General features: G+C 41.8%; 1 protein-coding gene across 3 annotated transcripts in view; it reads left to right on the top strand.

The window, feature by feature from the left end:
• The window catches only part of rtkna (rhotekin a), a 56,782-nt gene that overhangs the window by 3,508 nt on the left and 28,949 nt on the right, over positions 1-24,325 (top strand). The window contains exon 1 of one of the 3 annotated variants that reach the window (XM_020650934.3): positions 12,783-14,344. The exons of the other annotated variants lie outside the window; for them this stretch is intronic. Coding sequence (XP_020506590.1) covers positions 14,249-14,344 — 96 coding nt within the window. The 5' untranslated portion in view covers positions 12,783-14,248. Of the gene's footprint in view, positions 1-12,782; positions 14,345-24,325 lie in introns of those variants that run through there. 3 annotated transcript variants of the gene reach the window in all.

Raw genomic sequence — 24,325 nt, 5'->3', positions numbered from 1 at the left:
AATAATGGCAATCAGTTATGTAAATAAAAGAATGAAAAGTTTTAAATATTGCCAGATCCAGTTTTGAAGTTTTGATGTGCTAAACCTTTGGCAAGTAATTATTTCCATGTAATTATAATTCAGAAGCGCCAGCCTTATCAAGAGAAGTCCTATCTGTCTTTCTTGCTCTGGTTCGATAGTGCTGAATCATTCTGCTGTGTGCAAATCCCAAACTGACAGGGTATTACAGTCAGAGAGTAGAAGGAGAATGAGGGAGAAGAATGAGCAAGAGATTACATGCATTTGTCCTGAATACCATTCTGCAGCCATCCTGTCCATGCTCTACTGAGCTGAGAATACATCTGCTCTCTACATCCCTCCTTTTTGGTGCACAAGGACACCGGTGTGTCTCTTCACACTGCTCCATCTCTCGACCAGTTGACCGCTCGGCTGTCTTTAACTAAATCCACCCAGGCCTGCAGAGGGAGCGTTGGTTCGAGTGGTTATTATTATTATTATGAAGGAGCTGCTGGAATGTCCTCTGTTTCAACACTCCAACCCTGCATTATGTTTAACTCAAGGCTGGTCCTATACTAGTCCACACCACTGTGGCTAGCACCAGCTATGCAGAGGCCAGGAAGTGGTTTCATGTGTGTGCAATGGCACACCCATCCACCCACACTCTCTCCCAGCATGCTGCAGTGTATGGCGAGGGCTGGGAGTCGGCCATTTGTGTTGAGTAAAACGTTTAAGAGCTTTGGGGCTGTGGTTTGGTTGGTTTTGGTGCTCTGCCCTTCTCCACCCTGTAGATCCAAACACTCTCACCAGGAAGCGTCCAAACACACTACATTAGGAAATATGGGTGTTACTTTTGCTTCATATTTATTCACCCATCCATAAAAGAATGTTATGGTCACACCAGTGGTGTAAATTAGGGTTATGTGATGTAGCTCATAAAAGGATTTTGTTCATCGAAAGAAACTTTTACTTTTTTTTCTGCATAGTTGGACCAGGTATGAGGCATAGTTGCTTGTGTCAGTGAAATCGGATGCCTCCTTGTGTTATTTCTTCTAAGTCTGAGATACTGAGAAACTGATATGTCTTCTCCAGATGCTCTGATGTATGGTTCACAGACTCTGCACTGTAAGTAGCTGTTCCGTGGTTATTCTAAAGTTTAGCCTGGCCTGGAAGAAAACTGCGATGCCTCTTTATGCAAGCATATGCCTCGCCACAAACAGCGAGAGAGAGGTCATATAGATGTTTCCAGGATGACACTTTTCCAAGCAAAGCACCTCAGTCCACGAACCCATTGAGTAAAGAGACGTTTTCAAGGAATGCCAAAACCTTTCCCCCAAATCTCCCCCTGAAGGCAGCTCTGTGTACCAAGAGAACAATGGGACCATCACTGCACAGAAGCTCCAGACGCTAGTCAATGCTGGGGCATGAAATGTTGGGCTAAAGGGCTTCTTGCGTGCGGATGCATTCAATGTGTCGCATTTGCGAAACATGGCAAACGTAGAGTTCTGTGAGGAAGCTATGGTGTCTGATTTTTGGCGTGAATCTTCCAAATTGAAGTGGGACTACACAGTGGTGCTTGAATCTGCCTGAACCCTAAACTGTGAGTCTGTGTGCACCCTCGAAGTTAAACTCTGCAGGGGTGCAGGGAAGATGCCAGGGAAAGGTTTACCCCGTCCAAGACCCTTCCTCTCAAACAAAGCGGAACCACTGGGGATTTCTGCTTGGAGGCTTTCTTGGTATGCCAAGGGATGTTTTAACTAGCAAATGTTTAACTTTTTTTTTATTATCACTTGGGCTTTGTGTGTTTATCATTGTGGAGCTCTGTTCCTGCTCAGCCTCTGACTGAGCGTGGACGAAACCATTTTTAATCTCAGTATCTTAAGGCTGTGGGTGAAAATTCAACCACTGTCCTGCTGTTGTTCCCATGGTAAAGAGTTTGATGAAAGAGAACAAAGCGGCATTTTTCAAATAAAGTGTTTAATAAAGATTATTTCATTGAACTCTCACACACACACGCATCTTTTATCGTCTTGTGCAAAAAGACAGGGTTGTGTTGCAGTTTGTTATTAAACAATAGACCTTCTGTTTGTGGGGAAATGTCCTGCAACAAATGTGATTCTTGTAATGTTCTTATTGTTATGCAATGGTCATTTACTCCAGCCTCTGTTTTGCTCCTTTCCCTGTGAACTTTCTGAGCGACAGCTGACCATCTCAAAATAACCTGAAGATCTTTTTCCACTTGTTGTGGGGGCCTCAAAAACCTTGACGCTCTCTGATCCTCACTGACTGGACATGAAGGACAACAGATTTATCACTGAGATTGGTGAGAAGATAAAACTTGCATCATGAAGGTACAGTCTGACGTTTTTTGGAAGTTGTTTCTTTTTAGTAATAGAGATGGGTTTTTTTCTCTGGTATTTCACTCATTTGCTTCTTTGTGTAATTGTTCTGCAGCCATGCAGTAATACTCTGCATCGTGGCTGCAGGTTCATTTACGAGAGAGTCACTTCCCAACTCTTGTGATAATTCATTCTTAATTTGATCAAACAAAAATGTAGGAGCCTTATTGCTCATCATGTTAAATTTATGGATGCATGTAATACTTTTTGTTCATTGGATCTGGGAGGGGGAGGGGCTTGTGGACTTAATTGGGCTCAGTTCAGACTAGTAGAGAGTGGAGCCACACAGTCTTTTGACCTCTCTCTCCTCATCTCTCTTTTTGTATAGTTTTGGACTAACCTGTATCTGTTTTTTGTTTACTTATGTTTAAGTAAACATTTAAACTTTGATCATTTGGTCCCGTGGATTTTTTTGGATGAAAATTACTTAAGAGAGGAGTTCTGGGAGCGTCAAGCTACGGCTTCATTCAGTGGATACCTACAAAAAACATCAACAATGTAACGGCTCCACGTTCTTGTCATGTAATTTTTCTATTAAAAAATGTATTATTGCCGAAGTATCAAGTTCTAATCAGATTTAAAGGAAATTATAATGAAGAATCAAACTATTTTTTCTTTTGTTTAACATTTGAATACTTTTAAACTGACATTAAGTTTTGGATTGTTAAAGAAGCAATTGAAGGCATCGTTTTGGGTTATGTCAAGTCCGATGATCTTATTTTTTTATTACGATCTTTAGTTGCAGTGCTTCATTGGGTCATCTTCGAATTTTCGCTATAAATGGACTCTGAGCAGACTTCCTCAGCGTTAGGGTCGTACATGTTTCCAGTGATAAGTGTTCTAGCCTTGGTATTTTTAGCATGTGTGTGTGTGTGTGTGTGTGTGTGTGTGTGTGTGTGTGTGTCTATGTGGCAGCTGGTGTCAGGGTGCAGTTTAACAGCTGAGGGTCTGTGGCTGATGTTGCAAGTGAACCCCACCCAACCACATACACGGTACATTTTCTGTACACTACAGGGCTTACAGTGAACAAGGCGTTAATAGAGAGAGCAAAGATAGATAGCAGGCATGCATGAACACACACACACACACACACACACACACACACACACACACACACACACACACACACACACACACACACACACACACACACACACACACACACACACACACACACACACACACACACACACACACACACAGGAAGTGAGTCACACATACTGTCAGTGTGTATGCATCTCCCTGTATGTAAGACCTCCTTACTATTCTGTTGTGAATGAAAGCTGCTGTTTTGAACTCCTCATTAGTCATTCGTGATAACTGCAGTCTGTCAGCCTCTCTTTCTCTCTCTCTCACACACACACACACACACACACACACACACACACAGGCACACTCGCGCACAGGCACACACACCTTCAGACAGTGACTAAGCAGCATCATCTTGAGCAAGGTCCATTGCGTATTCTCAGACACAGACAGGCTTTGTTCACACACTGTTCGCCGGCCTGAGTGAGGCTGTCGCTGGCACTGACTCGGTTAACAGACAGATGGAGAGATAGATGGAGGTGGTGTAATCACTGGATACTTTCCTACAGTTTTCCCCCAGATGGGAAACTTCCCCCACGCATCATCAAACCTGTCTGATTCACTTACGACCTATAAGTCAGTGAAGTGGATAAAGCTCCTGAACCGGGATTACCCAGAACTGTTAGATTCTTGTGCTCCTATTTTTAGAAAAATACTGTCGAGGGATATAGATTAATTCTTTGTTGAATACTAAACTTTCACAATTGGAAAATAAATCAGCCTACGCAGTACAATTGACCTAGATTTAGGAAATTTGGTAGACATATGACGTGTCATGTCAAGCCCTACAACAAAGCCTCTTAAAGCGGTACTCTAAACCTGAAGTCCGCCATTCAGAACTGAATGTCAAATTTTTATTTTAGGCTTTTTACAGGGGGGACACTTTTACAAACACCTCGAATGTCGTTCAACTTATCCAGTAAAAGCTTTTTTAGTTAGTCATAACATGATTTCATACAGTAAAAGGAATTATGTCTCTTCCACTTTAAAGATCAGGAAAATGCTCACTATTAAAGCATCGTACTGCAGGTAAGCCGTCAAGCTGCCTCTGTGAGCTTTTATGTCTCTCCGCTGTTTCTTCTCCCCAATCTATCAACGCCTCCCTTCCTCAGGAGAGCCACATTATGTGGGCTGCAGCACTTCTCTGAGGCTCCGGTCCCCTGATACAGCAGCAGAGCTTGTTCTTTTTGTCATGTACTCTGTACCGCTAACCCAATTTCCTGATCCAGATCACACAGAGGAAGACCTCCTTTGTCTTTACCTCTCTCCAGCCACAGAAGAATATTGTTTGTTTCATGTCTTTCTTATCACTCGATAATCTATTTCCACTGTTCGTCTTTGTGTGCACACACAACACCACAGACCTTGAACATCACCTATCGAGCACATCGCTAACAGATTTGAACCACAGAACATAGACTTCCTCATGTCTATGGTATCTTCTTCCTGTGAACATAAGACCCCCTCTGTGTACTGCTCAGTTAAACATTGGCAAAAAGACTCACACATACACACACACACACACACACACACATACACACACACACACACACACACACACACACACACACACACATTCCTTTGTGTGGTTTCATTTACAGTCCTGGCCTCTTCTTGTCAGCCCCCTTTGACTTATCACAGGGTTCTTAGAAACATGAGAGGATTTGTTTCTGAGTGGCAAAATGTAATACCACACCAAATGATGAACCCCTTAACATAATAGTTGCAAATGGTGTAACTTGGCAAATCCTACAGGAATTGCCAAAGCCAATGAGGGTTGCTCTCTGTTAGGGGTTTTGTAACATTTTTTAATGGACATGCAAGCGGCAGATGAAAAGATTGGAACATTTCTAAAAAGCATTAACCCACATAGTTAGGGAGAAAAGACAAACTGTGCACTCTGTATGAATCCACTATACAACAGTGTGTACTCTAACTTTAGCCTTCAATACAACCATTAACCTTCAATTCCACGCAGTTATTAAGCTTGGAGGATATGGGGCAGTTCTGTGCCAGCCCTCTGCCCTCTTCTTCTCTTCTCTTGCAGTCTCTTTTTTTCTATTTCATTCAGGCAGAATAGGCTTCTTATTCCCTGCCCCTATAACATCACATAACCACCCTGCTTTAATGTGAAATAGATGGCTTCACGTCCGTTCTTTCACACAGAGGCATGCACTCAGAGGAGAATCAATACACGTTTTAAGTGTATGCGTGATGGGTAGGTGTGTCGTGCATGCCTGTTCCTGCGCTGATTGTACTATTGTTTTCATTTTGTGTAATCACACAGCGTTACAAAGCGATGAATCCAACCCACACGCCCCACTTTGAACTGTGTGTAATAACCTGCAACTGTAGCTGCTCAGTTGATGGATGAATTACACTGCAGCTCTGCCCTCATACTGTAAAAAAAAAACCCACTTTTGTACCACATAATTTGGTGCAGAATTTCTGAATCCCAGGTGCGGCTAGGCCAGGAGGAGATAAGTGCACGAATTTGTGTTGAGGAGAGGTTAAAGGGGCGAAACCTCCAATGATGCTGCTCTTCTCTGATGATGCTGAGCAGGTGTTTCACTTTACAGGAGCAGATGGGTCTATTATGCATGTCTGCCTGCCCTGTATGCTGCATAATGTACCAGTCCCTGCCAGCATGCCTGTGTTTTAAAGTGTTTGTTTACTGGGCCCAGCAGCAGACGGTGTGCTGTCAGATTTGGTTGTGTCATCTTGTTGTTCCTGCTGATTCTCGAGTTCTTCATCTGGTGTCGATTGCCTTATATCTAAGAAAAAGAAAGTGATCCGTTAGTATAGATGCTCAACAAAGTAAATCTGGATTGTTAATAACCCGTATTGACAGTACAAAAGATGCTTCGGATCCACCTGTAAGCATATACCATTCAAAGTAAAGTTTCTATTTGAAGAAACAAATGGACGATCAGAATACAAAACCATTTCTAATTTTATGTCTGTATTAAAAAAAAAAAATCAATAATCCATGGCACATTGAAAATGACTTTACTGTGACTTTATTGTGAGTGAACAATGCGTTACGCCTGTGACTTCCTCTTGTTTGCCCAGCAACAACACATTGTTCCCTCACAATAAAGTCACAGTCATTTTCAGTGTGCCTCGGTTTATTTATTTTTTCATTGTATGTTCCTGCAACCGACCGGCATGTGAGGGCGTAGGTTGGCAGTGCACGGGTACCCTGTTGGTCATTGTTAATGTGTTATTTGAAGTGTTTAACTAAATAGGTTTGAACATTTTCAGCCCTAAGGATTGCAATGACACAAGACAATTCCATAAATACAACAAATATTTCCAAATTGCCATGTAACTGAATTTGGCACAAACATTCATCCCTTCATTAAGTTATTTTGTGAAGTGTTCGATTATTCTTCATATCGTACTGATCTACAAACTTATAACTATTGAACGAAATAGTCAATTCATCAACTGATCAGAAAATCAAGTTTCAGTTATTGTTCAGCTGTCATTTATGAAGAGGTAATGAAACATTTGCTTATTTTAACCTATGTGAGGAAATAGGAGGATTAAGTATTTCTCTTTGATCTAACTGTAAATTCAATAATTGGCTAAATGAACTGGCTGAAATCAGCCGTGTGATTAAGCAGTATGGAGGGCATATTACAACCACTGAATATATGTGAAAGGATTTGCTCTCAAAACTCATTGTGTTCTCTACCTGAACTTCATGTACATTTATAATCCATTTACAGACTCATCTCTCGCCAAGGGATCCCCTGAAGTTGTTATTAGACGGTCAGATGAGTAAACCAGCAGGCTGTGAGATGTTTGTGTTGTGGATGACTGAGCTGACAATATTTCTTTTCTTGACAGCAAAACAAACTAAACACCGGCTTACATTTGTTTTTGCTAGTTTCCCCTGAAACGAATGGGAGAAATAGATTCAGATGAGATGTCTAAATGAATGTTGATTAAACAGGATCAGGCTGATTTTGCTTTTTCAGTCAGTTAATCTCATTAGACTTCTTCCTCCCTCTGTGCTATAGCTGAGCAGAAATCAGCAACATTTAAAGATGTTTGGCCTGTCACTTTGAGCTACGGTCCCCCCCTACAGTCTCCTCTGCAGATGTTTAGATTCTTATATTGCTTCTGCAGATGTTTACATTTGTAGCTTCTGTTTTACATGTTACAGAGACAGAGTTTTACTGCAGGCAGCAGCATCTTGTCTGGAGCTCGACAAAGAAAACATTTGAAATAGTCTGGAAGAAATGACCTCATAACCATGTTTGGCTTTTTATGTATGGTACAATGATTTTTGTTGTGTCTTTCTTTCCACTACTAAGCTCTACGTCGTTGTCTGGACTGGTTCAACTTTGAGAGAAAAAACAACATTATCTTTCCTATAATCTCTTCCCATTACAATAGTTCAACTCAATATGGAGATACATGTCTGCATTATTTGTTACCAGAATTATTAGCTAGAATGTATTATTCCTGTATCCCTTCCTTTAAAAAGGTGTTGGACAGCTTGCGTCATTGCTCTTTCTGTCCTGCAGAGGGAGCCATTGCACCATTTCAGCTTGTGCATCCAGCTGAGTCACAAAGACACCTTTATCTCCTCTCCTTCACCTTTCTGTTACAGCTTTGACCTTCACTTCACCTCACAGACATTAATAGTGATTTGACTTTTTTAAGTACAGAATTAATTGCTTCATCATACATTTCCTCTTAGATCCACAAACATCTTCCTCTGATATTGCACAGCCTGCACCCCTGAGGGCAGAAATCAATGGAGATGAATTGCCTAACGAGTGTGTTTTCTGCTCCACTCTTCAGAGTGATGAGATGCTGCAGTCTCCTCTGACCGGCTGAGGCAGCGATCCTAAGAGTCAGCAAGGATGCTGGGAAGCAGCCAGAGCACTTTGCTTCTCTCGTTTGTGTGTTTGTGTGTTTGTGTGTGTATGTGTGTGTGTGTGTGTGTGTGTGTGTGTGTGTGACCGAGTACTTGAGCCTGCTTTTCCTTCTTAGCAAGAAGTAACATTGAGAAATAAGATTATCCCTTAAACCAGGTCCTAAAAATACTCCCTGTTCTGTTATTGCTGATGATAAGTGAGGTGTACTCATCATGTTTTTCTGAGCTGGTCCATAATCTGTGATGCACACATCCTCTTCTTCAATTTCCAGTAGAAGAGCACCAGCTGCATAATTTGTGTGTTCATGCCTCACATCATTTCCAACATTACTCAACTTCTGATCATGTATCTGGAGCAGAACGGTCTTTACAAAATGCATCACCACAACACCCTCTGTATCTAATCTTAAAGCAGAGTACAGATCAGTCACTGACACACCTAATAACAAGGTAGACACTAGCTGAGATTTACAGTGTTGTTAGTGCATCTCTGCGTCTGAGTTATGGCTGCGAGGCTGTCGGCACAGGTTTTCCATGCTCTGTAACCGAGAAGTGGTGACCTCTGGGGGGAATTTCTCTTCTGATACGTGTGGTTTCACAGTTCGTCTCACCATGCTGTCATCACACCGAGCAGATGTGACCCAGCGCCTGCTGTAACACAACCGTGTAATTCAAGTCCTGTGACTTTAGGGAGGAAGAAAAAAAATCTATTATGCAGCCTTATAACTATCACTGGTTTATGTATCTGGTCCTGGTTTAACCCAACATGTTTAATGTTTTGGCTGAGCATATCAAAGAAGGTTTCCTTTTAACTTATTGTGACCTAGCTTAAGATCTTTGTGAACTCTGTTTTATTTGTGATGAATATTTTAAATAGTTAAAGGTGCCCGCGACAAGAGGTGGTGGGCCCGCGACAGTCTCTCCTGGATGTTTTTTTTTTTTTTTTTTAGCTCTTAACAGTGTTCCAAGGACCAATTTCTTTTATTTGAATAAAGTTGTGTATTTAGTTCAGAAAATATAGCATGGAATAGTTTCACTTCTCCAACTTTCAAATTTCCCTACCAAATCTACATAGTGCACCTTTAATTTTATTTTTTCGGTAAATCGAAACTGCAGGTTCTATAGGACAGAAAGGTGACATCCTCATCTCAGTTTACGAGAGCACAACGTTTTCATTCTTTAATTTATTTCTTTATTTGTCAGTCCAACACCCAAAATCACATCATTACTTAACAGATTTTGAAGAAGTTTTGGGAGACACATGTTCGACATTTTTGCTTGAAAGATTTTTGGATTTTCAAAATAGTTTGAGATTTGTTTTCTTTTGATTAATCAGCAGATCGCTCCACACGTTTTACTGGAACAGCTTAGTCTTTGTGCTTTGCTTTTAACCATTTTCAGATGACAGGTGTCATTTTCCCTCCCTTTCTTTGTGCAAACAACTGCAGAAATGTGTTTGAAATCAGTCTTAATCAAAGTAACAAACACCATGATCAGCTGCATTTGTCTCACATCTTGAGACGCTCTAATTCTGTGTTTACTATGTTCACATGGTTCACAGAGTGTTTGTTTATGTCTGTTTATCCCTGGGTGTGTATTTTTGTATGTAAGTGTAGGTTTGTGTATGTGTGTGTGTAAGCCTCGGTGGGTGAGTGGGAGTCATGTGGGTGGGGTTCAGTTTTCAGATTGCGTCTACATGACAGTCTGGGCTCTTTGTTGTGGTATGGGGCTCGGCTATGGCAGGGGCCCTCTCCTGTTTCTCTGCACAGATCTGTTGCTTCAGCGTGTGTCAGGCTAAAGGCAGCTTTAACCTTCATACTCCACAGTTGTGTGTGGACGAAAAGAGAAGTTTCTATCTGAGCCGATAATATAATGCTGATTACATTTAGAAATTTGTACGATAATCCTTGTAGTGGTCCCTCCCAAGGGATTGTGTTTTATCACAGAGTCTTATTTGCAGAGCTTTTTTCTTTCTTTCTAATCTTTAATAATGAAAATTCCAATGGCAGGAACTGTGGGTGTGATCCGAGTTTAAAAAAAATACTGAAACAAAGATTAAACGCAAAGAAAGTAATTGCCTTAAGATAAAAATGTTGAGTAAAATCTTGCAAGTCATGTCCTCATTGGAATAATGAAGAATGTTATATTCCCAGACTTCTCTCATACCTACAGACCTTCAACAAAATGTTGTTTGAAACACTGTACATGCTGTCACTTCATAATACCTCCAGAAAAACATGGTTACGATTCTTTGTTGCCCAAATATTTGGCTTGTTTAAACATGTTTTATCATCTCAAAGCTTTTTTTTCACTTCCCTTATCAGACTTGTCCAGTTGTGACCAAGATCTCTTTCGGTCTTTGGAAAGTATCTTACTCTTACAGTAAGACAGTGTGTCTGTTTTACTCTTTTGGATAATTGTATCTTAAATTCTAAGACAAATGATATGGAGTCCAGCTGTCTTGACAGCCTTTCCTACCATCTTCCCTTCTTTGCCTGATACATCAGCACAGACTGACAGAGTGACCCTCAGCTCTGACTGCAGCATGTTTCCTCCAGCTGATTGAGTGTGAGGGTTAGTACGTTCTCCTTAGTCCTCCACACATCCGTTCAGAAACACGGAAACATACCGGCCATTGTCTTCAAAGCAAACAACACCCTCAGAACGTGTTACGCAACAGTGTGGGTATGTTTTTGTGTGTTCCAAATGTCAAAATGTCCATATCTCTATATTTAAGTGATTTATGTTAGTGTTTTGCTCCCAGTATTTTTTTTCTTCACAGACTTAGCATGGGCTCAACAGTCCTCCCTGTAGTAGCAGGCAATTGGCACATCTGTCTCTGCTACAGGTGGACCCACTCTTCAGCCACAACCTGTAAACGCATTTTCCCATCAGTAGTTAAAATCATCATTTCACACAATAAAATCTCAGTCAGGTCTAAAGCTGTTTGGCCTCTCTGTGCTCTTAACATCAGAGATTACCTCTGTGGCACCTGGCCAAGGATCAGAGATGCTCTGTGTTTGAGCAAGTCACCCCCTGCCTGCCAGCCTGCCAGCATGCCCTGTCATTGAGATAATAGCTGTTTTCTGTCTGTTTTTGGTCAGCCTCTGGGCTTTGTCATAAGGTGTCAGTCTTTGTGTCTTACTGCAGGGAGATTTACCTGCTGCATTGAACTGCTGCTTGTGCATCAGAGAGACAAAAGAGGGCCTAAAAGGTTTACATGACTTTAGAATAATGAGATGTTGTCGAGTTTGTGGTTCGCTCTTCAAAAACATCTGCATAAGCCAATGATAACGGAGAACAGCTGTGATAAAAAAAAATCCCTTTATTTGAGGAGGTTAGCTGTTTTAACACATTATATTCCACCGCTTAGGGTGTTTGAGTATTAACTGAATGTGTTTACAGTGCAAAAACAACTTCAGAAAAGATAGCCTGAATATGACAGTGAACTATGAACATAATGCATGCACACACACACACACACACACACACACACACACACACACACACACACACACACACACACACACACACACCCCAGCACACCCCAGCACACCCCAACACACACACATTTGCTCAAAAGTTTTTGAATGTTTTTGAGCCCTCTCCCTCTCTGCATTCACCTCAACTATTTCTCTTTCCACCTCCAGAACAATAAATCTCTTCTCTGGCTGTGTGTATGATGTCTGCAACGGATTAGCCATGTGATTTAAACTCTTAAGGGTGGAGGCTTTTCTTCGGGAAATGACCTGGGTTTCTTTTGCTACCAGCACCCCTGGCTGCTCTCCTCCTCTCCTTGGAGGTGAAAGGGCTTTTTTTTTTACAGCTCCTTTGTTTTTACTGTTTGCTTGTTTGAAGAAGTTTAGAGGACATGCTTCAGAGTCATGAAAAGTCAGAAGGGCTATTCGAATTGAGAGAGGGGGTCCTAAAAGACATGTTAAAGTGATATGCATCAAAGACAAGACCTTAAAATGTTCTTCTTCAACTTACAGTTGTGTGTGTGTGTGTGTGTGGGGGGGGGGGGGGGACTTCTTCAGGATAAGCTCTTGAAATGATTCAGTGACCCTCTGAAACCCCCGCGTGGGTAGGTGAATACCGGAAGAATGTGTGTGTTTTAATTAATGTGCCTGAGTGAGCAGTGCGCAATGTGACGCCGCTTTCCCGATGGTGGGCTTTGGGTTTGCGCAGCTTGGTCTCATCACCCACGACTCACAATGAAGATACACACACGTGCCCCCCCCCCCCCCCCCCCCTCCTCTCTCTCTTACACACACACACTCTCTTTCTCGCTCTCTCTCTCTCTCTTACACACACACACTCTCTTTCTCGCTCTCTCTCTCTCTCTCTCTCTTTCTCACACACAGCTGTATGAGGTCCAGGAGTGACGCGCAGAGGAGGACAGGATGAATATTTGAGTCTCTGTCTGCCCTGTGTTCTGAGGACATTGTCTGTTTGTAAACCATTTCCCGTACAGAAGCGGACTATCAGTACAGTTTATGTCTGAAAGTTCCATGGAGTGGACTTTCGGATTCTGTTGTTTCGGGAAGAGAAGAAACTGATCGTCGAACTATGGAATGATTGGAAAGGACACTTTCTCTGCTCTGGAAGTCGACATTAAATATTTACCACTCAGCCGGGATACAGAATCTTCCTGTAACCATGAGCCCACGTTTTCGTAGCTTAATCTAATGAACTACATTAAACTGTATGTGGACTTTACGCGTTGTTTGGGAGCCGATAGGCTATATTTTAGTTGGATGCGGTCAGATTTGTCAGGAAAGACTGAAATCAATATTTAAAGGGTTGAGCGATAAAATATTAAAAGGATCTGTGACACTGAGGATGTGCGCTATGAAATATGTATATGGATTTGCCAAATGTTTGTGACCCTGTGACCTACTAACGTTCATATCTCACTTTTAAACCCATACGTGCTTTCGTTATCAGAGTTTAACAACAGCACGACGTGATATCTGAATTCATCTTTTGAACTATGTCACAGTCGTTAATTCGGAACAAACAGAAATAATATATTTTTGGTAGGGGGCCACCCAGACTTTGTGGCTAGGATTGGTGTTAGAAGTCCTGTCTGGTGTTCATTTTCACTGATGCCCTCCCGATGAGCGCCATCTGACAAGCTATAATTTCTCCATTTATTATCAGCCTGTAAAACAAGAACAAAGCTCCCCACCCCGCTCCGCATGTATGGTGCTGTGGTATTTGCTATTTATTTGTTTAGAAGGGAGTGGGTGCTCCTACAGTAATCTCTGCCCCGTTTTGCCTCTCTTTCTTCTTCTGTAAAGTTCATTAACATCAGCAGAGACGCGTTGTAGGGGTTAATGTATAGCGCCGTGTTGGGGCGCGTCAGGGCGCACACAGTGGACTAGTTGTGTGGCTCACTCCCGCAGAGGCGATGCCCTTTTGTGGAGAGGTCTCTTGTCACACAGAGGACAGACGGCATTCACAGCTGGGACTCAGGGACACAAAGAAAAAAACTGCATTTTAAAAGGCTCCATTCTTCCCCCGCTACCGCTGGGTGTTGACTGTGGGTGTTAGAGAGGATCTTTGTTGCCCGGAGCGAAAGTAGAGAAGAAGAAGAATACGCGCCGTGAACGGGTTGGGGGGAAATTTATGCTCAGGGTTACAACAGTGCAGCCGATGCTGTCAACCACACCTCTGACTGTTTCAAGGAGGGACTGGTCTCGTTTTGGATAACTTTTACGCATTGCTTTACGCGCTGATCTTACGAGCAGTGACTGAACAGGACTCTGTTATAATGGACTTGCTCTCTACAGTACCTGCGGGATAGCGCTTTTGGGTCGGATAAGGAACTTAAAAAGAAGTCACTTTGTGGATATCTGCGTAAAGGATGCCAGTTGATACACTTGCAAACATGGAGGAAAAATTGTGGATATTGGAGGACCTCAATATGATGTACATACGTCAGATTGCACTCAGTTTACAGGTAAAGTTTATTTTATTTCATATCCAGTCGTACACAACTTGTTTTACAGTCGTTTTCGTTGCTATATCATTTGCACTTACGTTGCCAGTTTTTACACAATCTCAAAGCTATGGGGTGTGTCAGTGAAAGAAGTGTGAGATCACGTCTCAGACTGTTTTGCTTTTTTCTAAGAAACTGATGGACATCCATCATGAGTACGAGCAGCGATCTTTTTTAAGACCCTCTTTTGGTATAGTGCTTCCCTCTGTTAGATTTCTGTGTCTGCAGCTGTGCCTCAGCCCGTTGTAAAGTTTACACAGGAGTTGGTTAAAGAATCTTTCTATGTGACAAACAAGTGGAGCTGACGCTGGTGTGGTCTCCCCATTTGCAGATTGAAAAGCTCTCACTGACAGCAAACAGAAAAACAACACTGCATGCCATCCATCTTTCCCTCTCTGCGTCTCCCCTTCCAACTGTGGGTTCACACACAGTCCACAGCTGCACATATGGGCCTCATAAGCCCATAAGGAGTGTGTTTGTGTATAGGCTAGAATTGTGTTCCTAAAGAAAGACTTCACCACAAAGGTTGACCATAACTAGGATATCCAGGCACCTTTTTGTGCAAATCTCTAAAATCCCTTTTTTGCAGAGCAGATATCAGAGGAACATGTCTTTTTCGTCCTTGCAAACATTTAGGGGAAGATAAGACACGTGGTCATTGGAGATGTTTCAAGAATTTCAAAGGGAAATTCTAATATACTCCAATTTCTGGCCCCATAATCCAAAAAGATCTTGGCTGTCTGTTCTGCAGCTGTTTGGAGGTGTTAAGAGCAGACAGCTTCTTTCTCACTATTCCAAAAGGCGATCAACTGTGTGACATCAGGGGTGTCAGTGAGGTCATATCACTTGCCTAAGTGTTATACTTGCTAGAAGTCTGGCATGGTGTTCATGTGTGAGGTGTTTCTTTGTCGGTCTACCTGTGCCAAGTACCGCTGAGCGTGCAGGGTGTCCGGCTTTTTAACAATTCAAATAAATGTGACTGTGAAGTAACACCCAACCAAGCCAACTTCAACCCTTAGTGATGGATGAAGTTGGAGGTATAGTCTATTCTTTTTGGGGCTGTTTTTAAGCATTTTTGAGCCTCTCATTTAGCTCCAGAGCCTCTTATGTTGTAGGGAACAATGTGTAAATGATTTTCATTAGGCTTTTTTCTTTCTGGCGCCTGTGGCTTGAAACACTCAGCTATCACAAGGTCTTTCTCACAAACTATTTGAAGAGACACAAATTGGTATATTAGTTCCTGTCGCAGAGCCTCCTTTGATGTAGAAACTTGTTTACAGCTTGGTCATATAGCCTGATAAATGGCACTTTGTCTGATTATTGAATTTAGGGCATTATGGTGGAATGTAGATAACAGACAGGGCATTTTCTGTCTTAGACAACAACAATTTGTTGTTTTCATACTAGTCTTATTCCTCCAAATGCAATTGCAAAAGCAGGAATGCATAATAACAAGATGATGAGCCCCTTGTTTAGCAATGAGGGAAACCCCCTTGTCACTTTTGCACTGGTGCAAAAGGTTTGCAGAGAGGCTTTTCCCTGCAAGAATTCCAGTTTGTCGTCCTCTTCTGAGTATTTTTTGCTGGTAAACACTCACTTGTTTGCTCACATGCTCTTTCACTCTTCTCCCCTCCATCCCCCCATGTCTCCTCTGCCCGGGTGGGTTTATGAGACAGGGATTCTTTGTATATCGCCGAGCTGAACAGCCCACAGTCTAACTGTAACTTCAGCAAGCTAAGGATGTGTTTTGCCCAAGAGTATTTTCTTACAGCCCTTTTAGGACAACTTGCAGTTACCATTACACTGTAAAACCCTTTGCTTCTTCCTTTCTTTGTACCTGTAGCGGCATCTAAAAGCCCTTTCACTTGATACACACACACACACAATGGTATAATATTTTTATACCATTTTCAGAATCTTATCCTGTTTTTTCTTCACTAGTTCACCTCTGAAAATATCTGTTGTTTTGAAAAATAAATAGATTAAAAAAATGAGTGATGATGTATGTCCTGAGGCTCCAGCATTCCTCAAGCATGCATAATTGCTGTGTCAGGAGGGAGAGAGAGCAGCCGCTGTGTTATTTTCAAGCTAAGGAAGTAACATTTCTGCTCTTCAGGTTTTAACAAGTCTGTTAGAATTGGAATGAGTGCATTCCTCTGTCAAATGCACTCTCTTCTATCCATTTTTCCTGCCTCTCATATAAGGCCCATAAGACAGTCACTACTGCACTGATTTTTCTGAAGTCTCATGCAAAGTGTTAAAGGCATTTTGGCCCCAAGAGCACAGGAAGAGAGGTGTCTGATGGGAAACAGGAAATGGTCTAATGCGATTGCTGTTTCCCACCAGGAGCGACAAGCATGATGTCATTGAACCCACTGCGATTTATAGACACATACACACCATTTCCTGTCCCTAAAATCAGATAAACACAGATTTTTGTTTGCTTGCTTTGTATATCCCCCTGTTTCCTTCTTCCTTTCTTGGTCGTTTTGGGCTTTGACCCCCTGTCCTGTCCCCTCTTCTCCCCTCTGATAGCCCCAGGGCCGTAGATGGACACTTTCTCCCGCGTCTAATTTTACCCTGCAAACTGGACTCTAATGAATAGTTGCTCTGCAGGAGTTGATGTGGATGGTTGTTTAAGGGGATTGAAGTGTTGTTCTTGAGAATGGTGAAGCTTTGTGAGGCAGTCATTGTTTGCAAAAGTACAATATTATATGTGGTTGTGTTATTGTGTTGACCTCACTTGGTCTAAGTTGTTCTGTTGTGCAGCCCGAGCATTAAGCTGCCTCAGCTCTGGCCGCTATACTGATCATACCAATGATATGATCTGGTGAAGGATTAAGAGATTCTGTTACTGGGTCACGCTGCAGTTATTAATATTGTTGAGGCATTACCCCCAAATACATTTGTTGGAACTGTTATAGAGGAACAGTGAAATATCCAAACGTACTATTTAAGTCGGAAGGCTTATTTGTTTCTTTGTGTATCAGATAGAGTTACAGGAGTTTTCATTTGAATATTCATCAAAACATTCTTTGCAGGGCCTCAAACTAAAACAGACACTTGACCCCAAAATGTTGCAGTCATGGAAGTTCAGACTGTGACCCCTGTTGACAACAAGCTCTTGTGGGGGTCGCACGGTAGTTTCCAGCTGGACTCGTGTTTGACCTCTCACACGCTCCCAAACCCTAAACTTAGCTGTGGTCATGCCTCAGATAGTTGTGCGGATAGTTGTGGACACGAGCAGGCCCGAAATATCCACTGACTGCATCCTCTATAATCTGATATCAGATCACAAACTGCTGTACCTCTTTGATCAAGTAAGACTTATCACAATTCTATAGTATGATTCTGTTTGTTTCCATGCACATTTGTGTTGTCATGTGTTAACTGTGGCTATTTTTCCATCTCCCAATTGTAAACGAATCATCCTGAATATCAGCTCTGGTAACAGATAGTGAGCCCCCACAGACCTCACGTTTCTAAATGTGGTTGGTCCTGCAGGCCAAAAGTCAAATTGACTGCATATAATCCCTGCCCGCTCTGGGACAGTGGACCTCAATCTGTTTGTGAAGACAGAGTAGACTGATGACTTTAAACCTTGATGAAACTGAATTTGTAGTAAGAGTAAAGGTTAATCTCATTTATTAGTGGACAGCAAAGCTTGTAAGGTTTGGTTTTCTGAGCTGGGATTTTGTTAAATTTGTTATGTTTTAAACTCTGTCTCTATATTTTCTGTCTCTTAGTCACAGTGCCTAGCACAAGTCATCATCCCCTTAATATATATTTTCTTTACATTTTTTTTTTTTTTTTTTTTTTTACATTTTTCAAATTTACAAAAACAAAAGCAGCCAAGGTGGCAAACATCTGTTGGATTCATCACAGTAGTAGTAGTCGTAAGAGCCTTTCATATTTCAATTTAAAAATACTTTTAAGAAACATCTTATTGAAAACACTCCCCTTCAAAATAACACACTGTTTTGTGTTATCCTGATGTATACAACCCTACGAAATACATTTGTACTTTGCAGTTTGAACATGTGTGGAGAGTTTATGGTGGCTAAAGAACTTAACTTCTTGTAATCACCATTAGTGTTTGTACTTTAACTTGATGCATAAATCAGTATTTTATATCCTGTATTAAGGAGCAGGCAGCTTGACGTGTGTGTGTGTGTGTGTGTGTGTGTGTTCAGCTGTGAGCTTGTTTAGGTAGCCCTGCAGACCTGCTTGAGTAAAAGGTGTGCTAAAGCTAAAGGCGCTCGCTCTCCTGTGATACAGAATACACACTCACGTCTGAGCCAAAACAACACATTCCTCTACAACGAAGAACTTCAGTGCGCCCTGCTCCCTGCTGAGCTCAGCTGTGTGTGCTTCTGACTGTGTGTGTGTGTGTGACTGAGTAAATATTTGCAAAGAGTAATACGTCTAATCATACTGTAAGCTATATCATCAGAGCAGAGAGCGTCGATTTTAATTAGGAACATGAGGTTTATCAGCTGGGATTACACTGTGCATGTAATGTTGTTAGTGGACTTTTTGCATTAGGTTTGAATGAAATAGAAGAGTTTCCTACACTTATGAAAGAGCCCAAATGGAAATATGCAGGTTTATTCACTTGTAAATGTGATGAACAATGTGATTACTGTGTTTTTTGTGTGTTTTGTGTATGTGTAACTGCTTTTTGGCCTCTGCAGCAGGGATAGCTACAGTGGCCTCCAGTTCTTCCAGTGCTTGATGCCAGAGCAGGGACGGTGTGAGTGAGGTAGATGAGAAAGAGTGCTTTGTAACACACACACACATGCACGCACACGCGCACACAGAGAGAGCTCCATACCGAACCCTCCTCTCCTTCTTGGAACAGCACATTGAGTTTCAGCCTCCTTTTCCACGCCTTCCTCTTCCTCTGCTAGCTGTAGTTCTATAATCTTCAGACCATCTGACTCCCCCACCTCACCTCTGCTCCCCAACACTCCCCTGACTCCCTTGGACTTCACCACAGAGCCGTATCCCACCTAAGCCTCGCGTCCCACCCAGCCCTCGCCCATGCAGCGGTTAGGAGGAGCGGCCCAGGACTGAATAGACGCTCTGTGTGAACAGGAACCAGTTAGATGCAGCAGCCCGAGCCAGCTTCCTTTGAAAAACAGCAGGCAGGAGCCAGGAGAGTGAGAAGGAGAAAACACTGAGCCAAAGCAGGAGGTGCTGTTATTGGAACATCCACCTGGCTCCCTGCAACTTCCCAGCCTATTCCTTTTTTGTCCTTCACATTTCTTGCAGCGCTATCTCTCTCTGGATCTTTTTGAGAATTTTCACTCTGCTGCACTCGTTTCTCTGCCTTTATCTCAGCTTCGGGCCCTCGTTTCTCTTTTATCTCACCTTCCTTATCACCTTTTTTTAATCCTTCACTCCTTCTGCTTTCTTGCTCAAAGACACTTTAGTGTTAGCAGGTAAAGGACATTTTGAAATCGGAGCTATTTTCTTTGAGTCTGCAGGTTTTTCCAATAAGCATTGATTGGATTTGATGCAATGTTTTGAAATATCGCGTCAACAGCTCCCCAGCCCCTGTTTTCATGTCGTGATTTCTAAAAAGCTGTATTCTTTTGTAAGACGTGATTAAGAACATCTGAACATGATGTTGAGACGCAGCTGGAGGCGCAGGCTGTTTAATCAGATGGTCTTCTTTGAAAGTGTGGGTAAACTAATATTGTGTTTGGTAATGTGTTTAATTGAGCCTTTAGTGTTCATTTTGTGTTCTTCCATATGGTTGCCATTTCTTTCCAGCTTGTGAGATATACTCTTCACCGGGAACGTGATTGTGTGAGAGTTTGTGGTTCGTGCTTTGACTTCATTGATTTTTGTGTCTTTGATGAGGTATTCAGTATGTGGGGGAGTTTCAAGTGTGGGTGTGGATACATCACGGCTATTTCTGTATGTTTATGTCACCTTTTCTGATGTATGATCTCCGTAACAACAGTATTACCAGCAAAGTGAGGGTGCTGCAACAGGGGAGAAAATAATAGAGGCCAGAGACAAAGACCTGTATTAAAACAATCCATTTCCAAGTGAGAATTCCCTTGAAGTAGTGAGAATATTCAGCATCATCTGCATCCTTGTGAACCCTTTTTTTTAATTTAGATATCTTTTGGGACTGTGTTTGTATGTTTGAGGTCTGTTAAATTATGCAAAAGTCTCTAATTGAATCACAGCACACTGTATGATATTTGGCCACTTATTTGCTGTGTGCAAGTGTGTCACTGTAGTGAACGTGTGTGTGTGTGTGTGTGTGTGTGTGTGTGTTTGGCACGGGCGGCAACTCTGTCATCATTTGGAGAGCTGCCATCTGACCATCTGAGGGTCCGTTTTGCTTCCATCAAGGACAAGGATCTTTTCTCTCTTTTCATGATTTAAGACTGTTATTATTGCTGTCTCTAATAAATGTATTATCTCTGTGTCCATGTCTTAATGACACAGTGTCTGTCAGAGACCTAGTAACATCACATGAAAAGCAGTTTGTTTGCTTTAATGTTGCTAATTTGAATCAGAAATCTCAGTTATCGCTGCATCCAGAGACTAGCTCTAGTTTTATGTCACTTCTGTTTTTGATGCTTTTCCTTGAGAAGATGGATCGCTGTGTTGTGAAGGAAACCCCTAAATGCCAGAAGCAATGTGTCACAGGGGAATTCCTGGTTTTGGAGGCGGGTCAGTTGGAGCTTGAGGGGCTTTTAGGTTGAGGTAGAGCTGAGGGCCCAGGCTGCTGAAAGGGGCCCTTTGTTGTGGTACGAGGTGTTGAGAGGCATGACGGAGCTGTTCCACTCCCAAACAACACTCCCCTCACAAAAAAAAAAAAACGACAGCCTCTCTGTCTCACCATGATGAGATCATTGGAACAAACAGTGCAGCTGGATGATGTCATGGTTGGGACTTAGGGGTCAAAAAATTAGGGTCATATTAGGAGAAGATGTGTGTGTGCGCCTGTCTGTGAGGGAGGGGTGTGTAAAATACCCATTGAAGGTTAGATTCATTTTACACAAGTTTCTTAAGGAATTCAAATAGCAATAATTTTCATGTTGAAATTTGACAATTCTTTAAATTTCTATAAAATCAACAAAAGAGCTCCAGACAATGTTCAAAAGCCTAACTATTGTTGGAACCAACGCATGTTTGACACTTCTGCTTGAAAAATGTCTGAAACGATTAAACGATTATCAAAATAGTGGGTGATTTTTTTTTTTTTTTTCAATCAGCTAATGGATTTATTGATTAATCTTGGGAGCTCTAGCCCTTTTTGGTGCCTTCTTGCATACAAACACATAGGACACACACCTTGCACTCATTAGTCATTGTGTGTCCCCCCCCCCCCCTCACCTTCAGCCACTTCAGGATATCACAGTTAAAGTGTGTCCGTATGTTCACCTATGTATTTTTAAATCTCTTCATCATTAGGAGATGGAGAGGATAATCCATCTTACCTTAAATAGACTAGACTGAGGAACTATTGGTCCGGTGCAGAAGCATGGCTTGCTGTGATTGGCAGAGCTCAGACTGGATACCCCTGTTAACCCCTGCTAAACCAGTTCACTCTGGCACACAGCCATTGGTCAGTGTGTCACTAGACAGGGACTGGCTGTTGGATGTTATGCAACTACACGTTAGTCACTATTTAAGGCCCACATGAAATAACACACACATAGCTCCTGGCCTCACAGTTGGCCCCTGCAGCTGTCACTGTGACAGATATGAGGATTGACAGTTAGTATAGCTTTGAATATCATCATTGTTGATTCTGCTTGTGTAATACTAAGGTAAATGTTGCCAACATTACATGGATGTTTATTTATTTATTTATTTTTCATGCTGCAGAAATGCTGTTTTGAAGATTGTATAGGTTTTGTGATTACATAAAAAAAGGATTTGCAGATGGAGTGCCACATATAAAGGTGAATGATTATCGCCTTGTAACAAGCTTGAAGCTGTAAGCCTGTGATGTTGATGTCATGTCTATTAAGAGCTATGTCCTCAGGATGCTTGACGCTAGAAGAAAGAATCTTACATGCTCTTTGGTCCTTGTGAAAGGTCGAAGTCCAGCACTGACGTGAAGTAGTCCAATGTCTGTCAATGTTGCAGTATCGTCTTATGGCCATTAGGAGGCTACCAAACTTGAATATAAATGTGAATTATACTTTTTTCTCCTTCCTTGTCTTATCTAAAAAAGGGGGGATTCTGTTCTAATACAAATGATGAAAGGTAGTTAATAAGAGAGGCAATAATGATGATTGTGTGCATTCTATTGAAATGTTGCAATGTTAATTAAAAAGCATTGGCAGTGTATGTGTTTGTGCATCCACACTATTAAGCTCAATAATCGCAATAATTGTCCGGTTGTGCCTCTGTGTTTGAAAAATATGTTTAAATGTAGCAAAACAAAGGTGTCACACTTCTGTATTAATGCTCTTTTCTGCCAACTTGCACTAAAACTAATGGAGCTTATCCACAATGCTTCAGTAATTGTGGGTCAGTTTATGTGAAATTGCCTTCTAAGTTTAAACTAATGGCTTTGAAAAAATAATGTGTAAAATATGTGAAGTAGAAACACAGGCTTTCCCATCAGCACCTGGCATCAACGAAAACACCAGATTCAAGGCTGCACAAGCCTGAAGTGTACAAATGGTTGTTTTTTAATCTCATTTACTGTGCTGTTACTCCAACAGAGATAAGAATTAAGATATAATTCATTTAATTGCATATGAAAGGATTACATATTAAATGGTGTGAAAAGATGTTCTATAATTAGATATGTGTCTACAGAAAGCACTTCTATCAATAGGAAGGGAGCTTTAGGGTGTGCAGCAGAAGAGAGAGGAAAAGAAATGCTTGTTTGGGAAAAGTCGGTAGGAAGTGCTCGTATCCCAGAGGGAGGCTAAGTATGAGTGAGTCTGGCTGGAGGAATGTCCTCTCATCCTGTGAAATGCAGTGTAATGAAAGTTGGAATGATGTTATCATTCATTCAGCTGGCACTGACTCATTCAGCAGGGAAACCACAGCTGACTCCCTGTGATAATGGGGTTTATATGCAGATTCTTTGAATTATCTGAAGATTAGTTAGGTGTTGTTTTTTAGCCCAATGTAATGTCCTTCTTGTTTTTTAAATGGGTGGACAGTTTGAGACAGCACTTTTTTTTGTGTGGAATAATTGCCTAGCTGTCGCTCACTGGGGTTGTTTCCTAAGCTGTGAGTGTAAATGTGTCTGACAGCACTCCTCATGCGGGCTACACGGCAAGGCTCGCTGATGAAACCTTAATCTGATTAACTGTAGGATATTTACAGCTCTAAGTCCTGAGTTATCAAGGCTCATCTTGTTTTTGTTGCACATGGCTAAAAAAAAACAAAGAGATGGTGACATAGATTTATGTAAAAGGGCTGAAGGCAAATGTTGAATACTGCATGACTTTGTCAGGATTCTTGTTGGTTTTTTAAAGCTTTGAGCTTCAGTTGGAGTGTCTTCGGCTTCCACAGTGAATCGCAGGACAACACACCCCTCTCCCCTGCTGTTGTCCTAAGCTAGAGGTATAGAGAAGCTTTCACCCCAGATGCATTATTGCACCACTGTGATGGACTTTGCTGCCTTTAGCCGAAGCCGCCTGCCCACAGACAGACTCTCCTCCTCCTCCCTCCTGATCCTCCTACATGTCATCTGCTGCTTCATCTCCAGACTGCATCTCGTTCCTCTTCTCATCTCACCCACAAACACATAACGCAACAAGCGCTGTAGTTATCTGATTTCATCCAGTTTGCCGTGCTTACATCTAGGAAAATGTTAAAACAGTAAAAATTGTTAAAATGTTTGATAATTTACACTCATCATTACCAGAGGGATATTTTAAAATGTTCTCATTGTGATTGCACTCCATTAATAGTTCTTCAATGCAGATGTCCTGCAGCTAAAAG

Source organism: Labrus bergylta, chromosome 2, assembly GCF_963930695.1.
Source record: "Labrus bergylta chromosome 2, fLabBer1.1, whole genome shotgun sequence".
Taxonomy (NCBI): Eukaryota; Metazoa; Chordata; class Actinopteri; order Labriformes; family Labridae; genus Labrus; species Labrus bergylta.
Note: the sequence above shows the minus strand (reverse complement) of the source record. Positions and strands in the feature narration are given on the sequence as shown.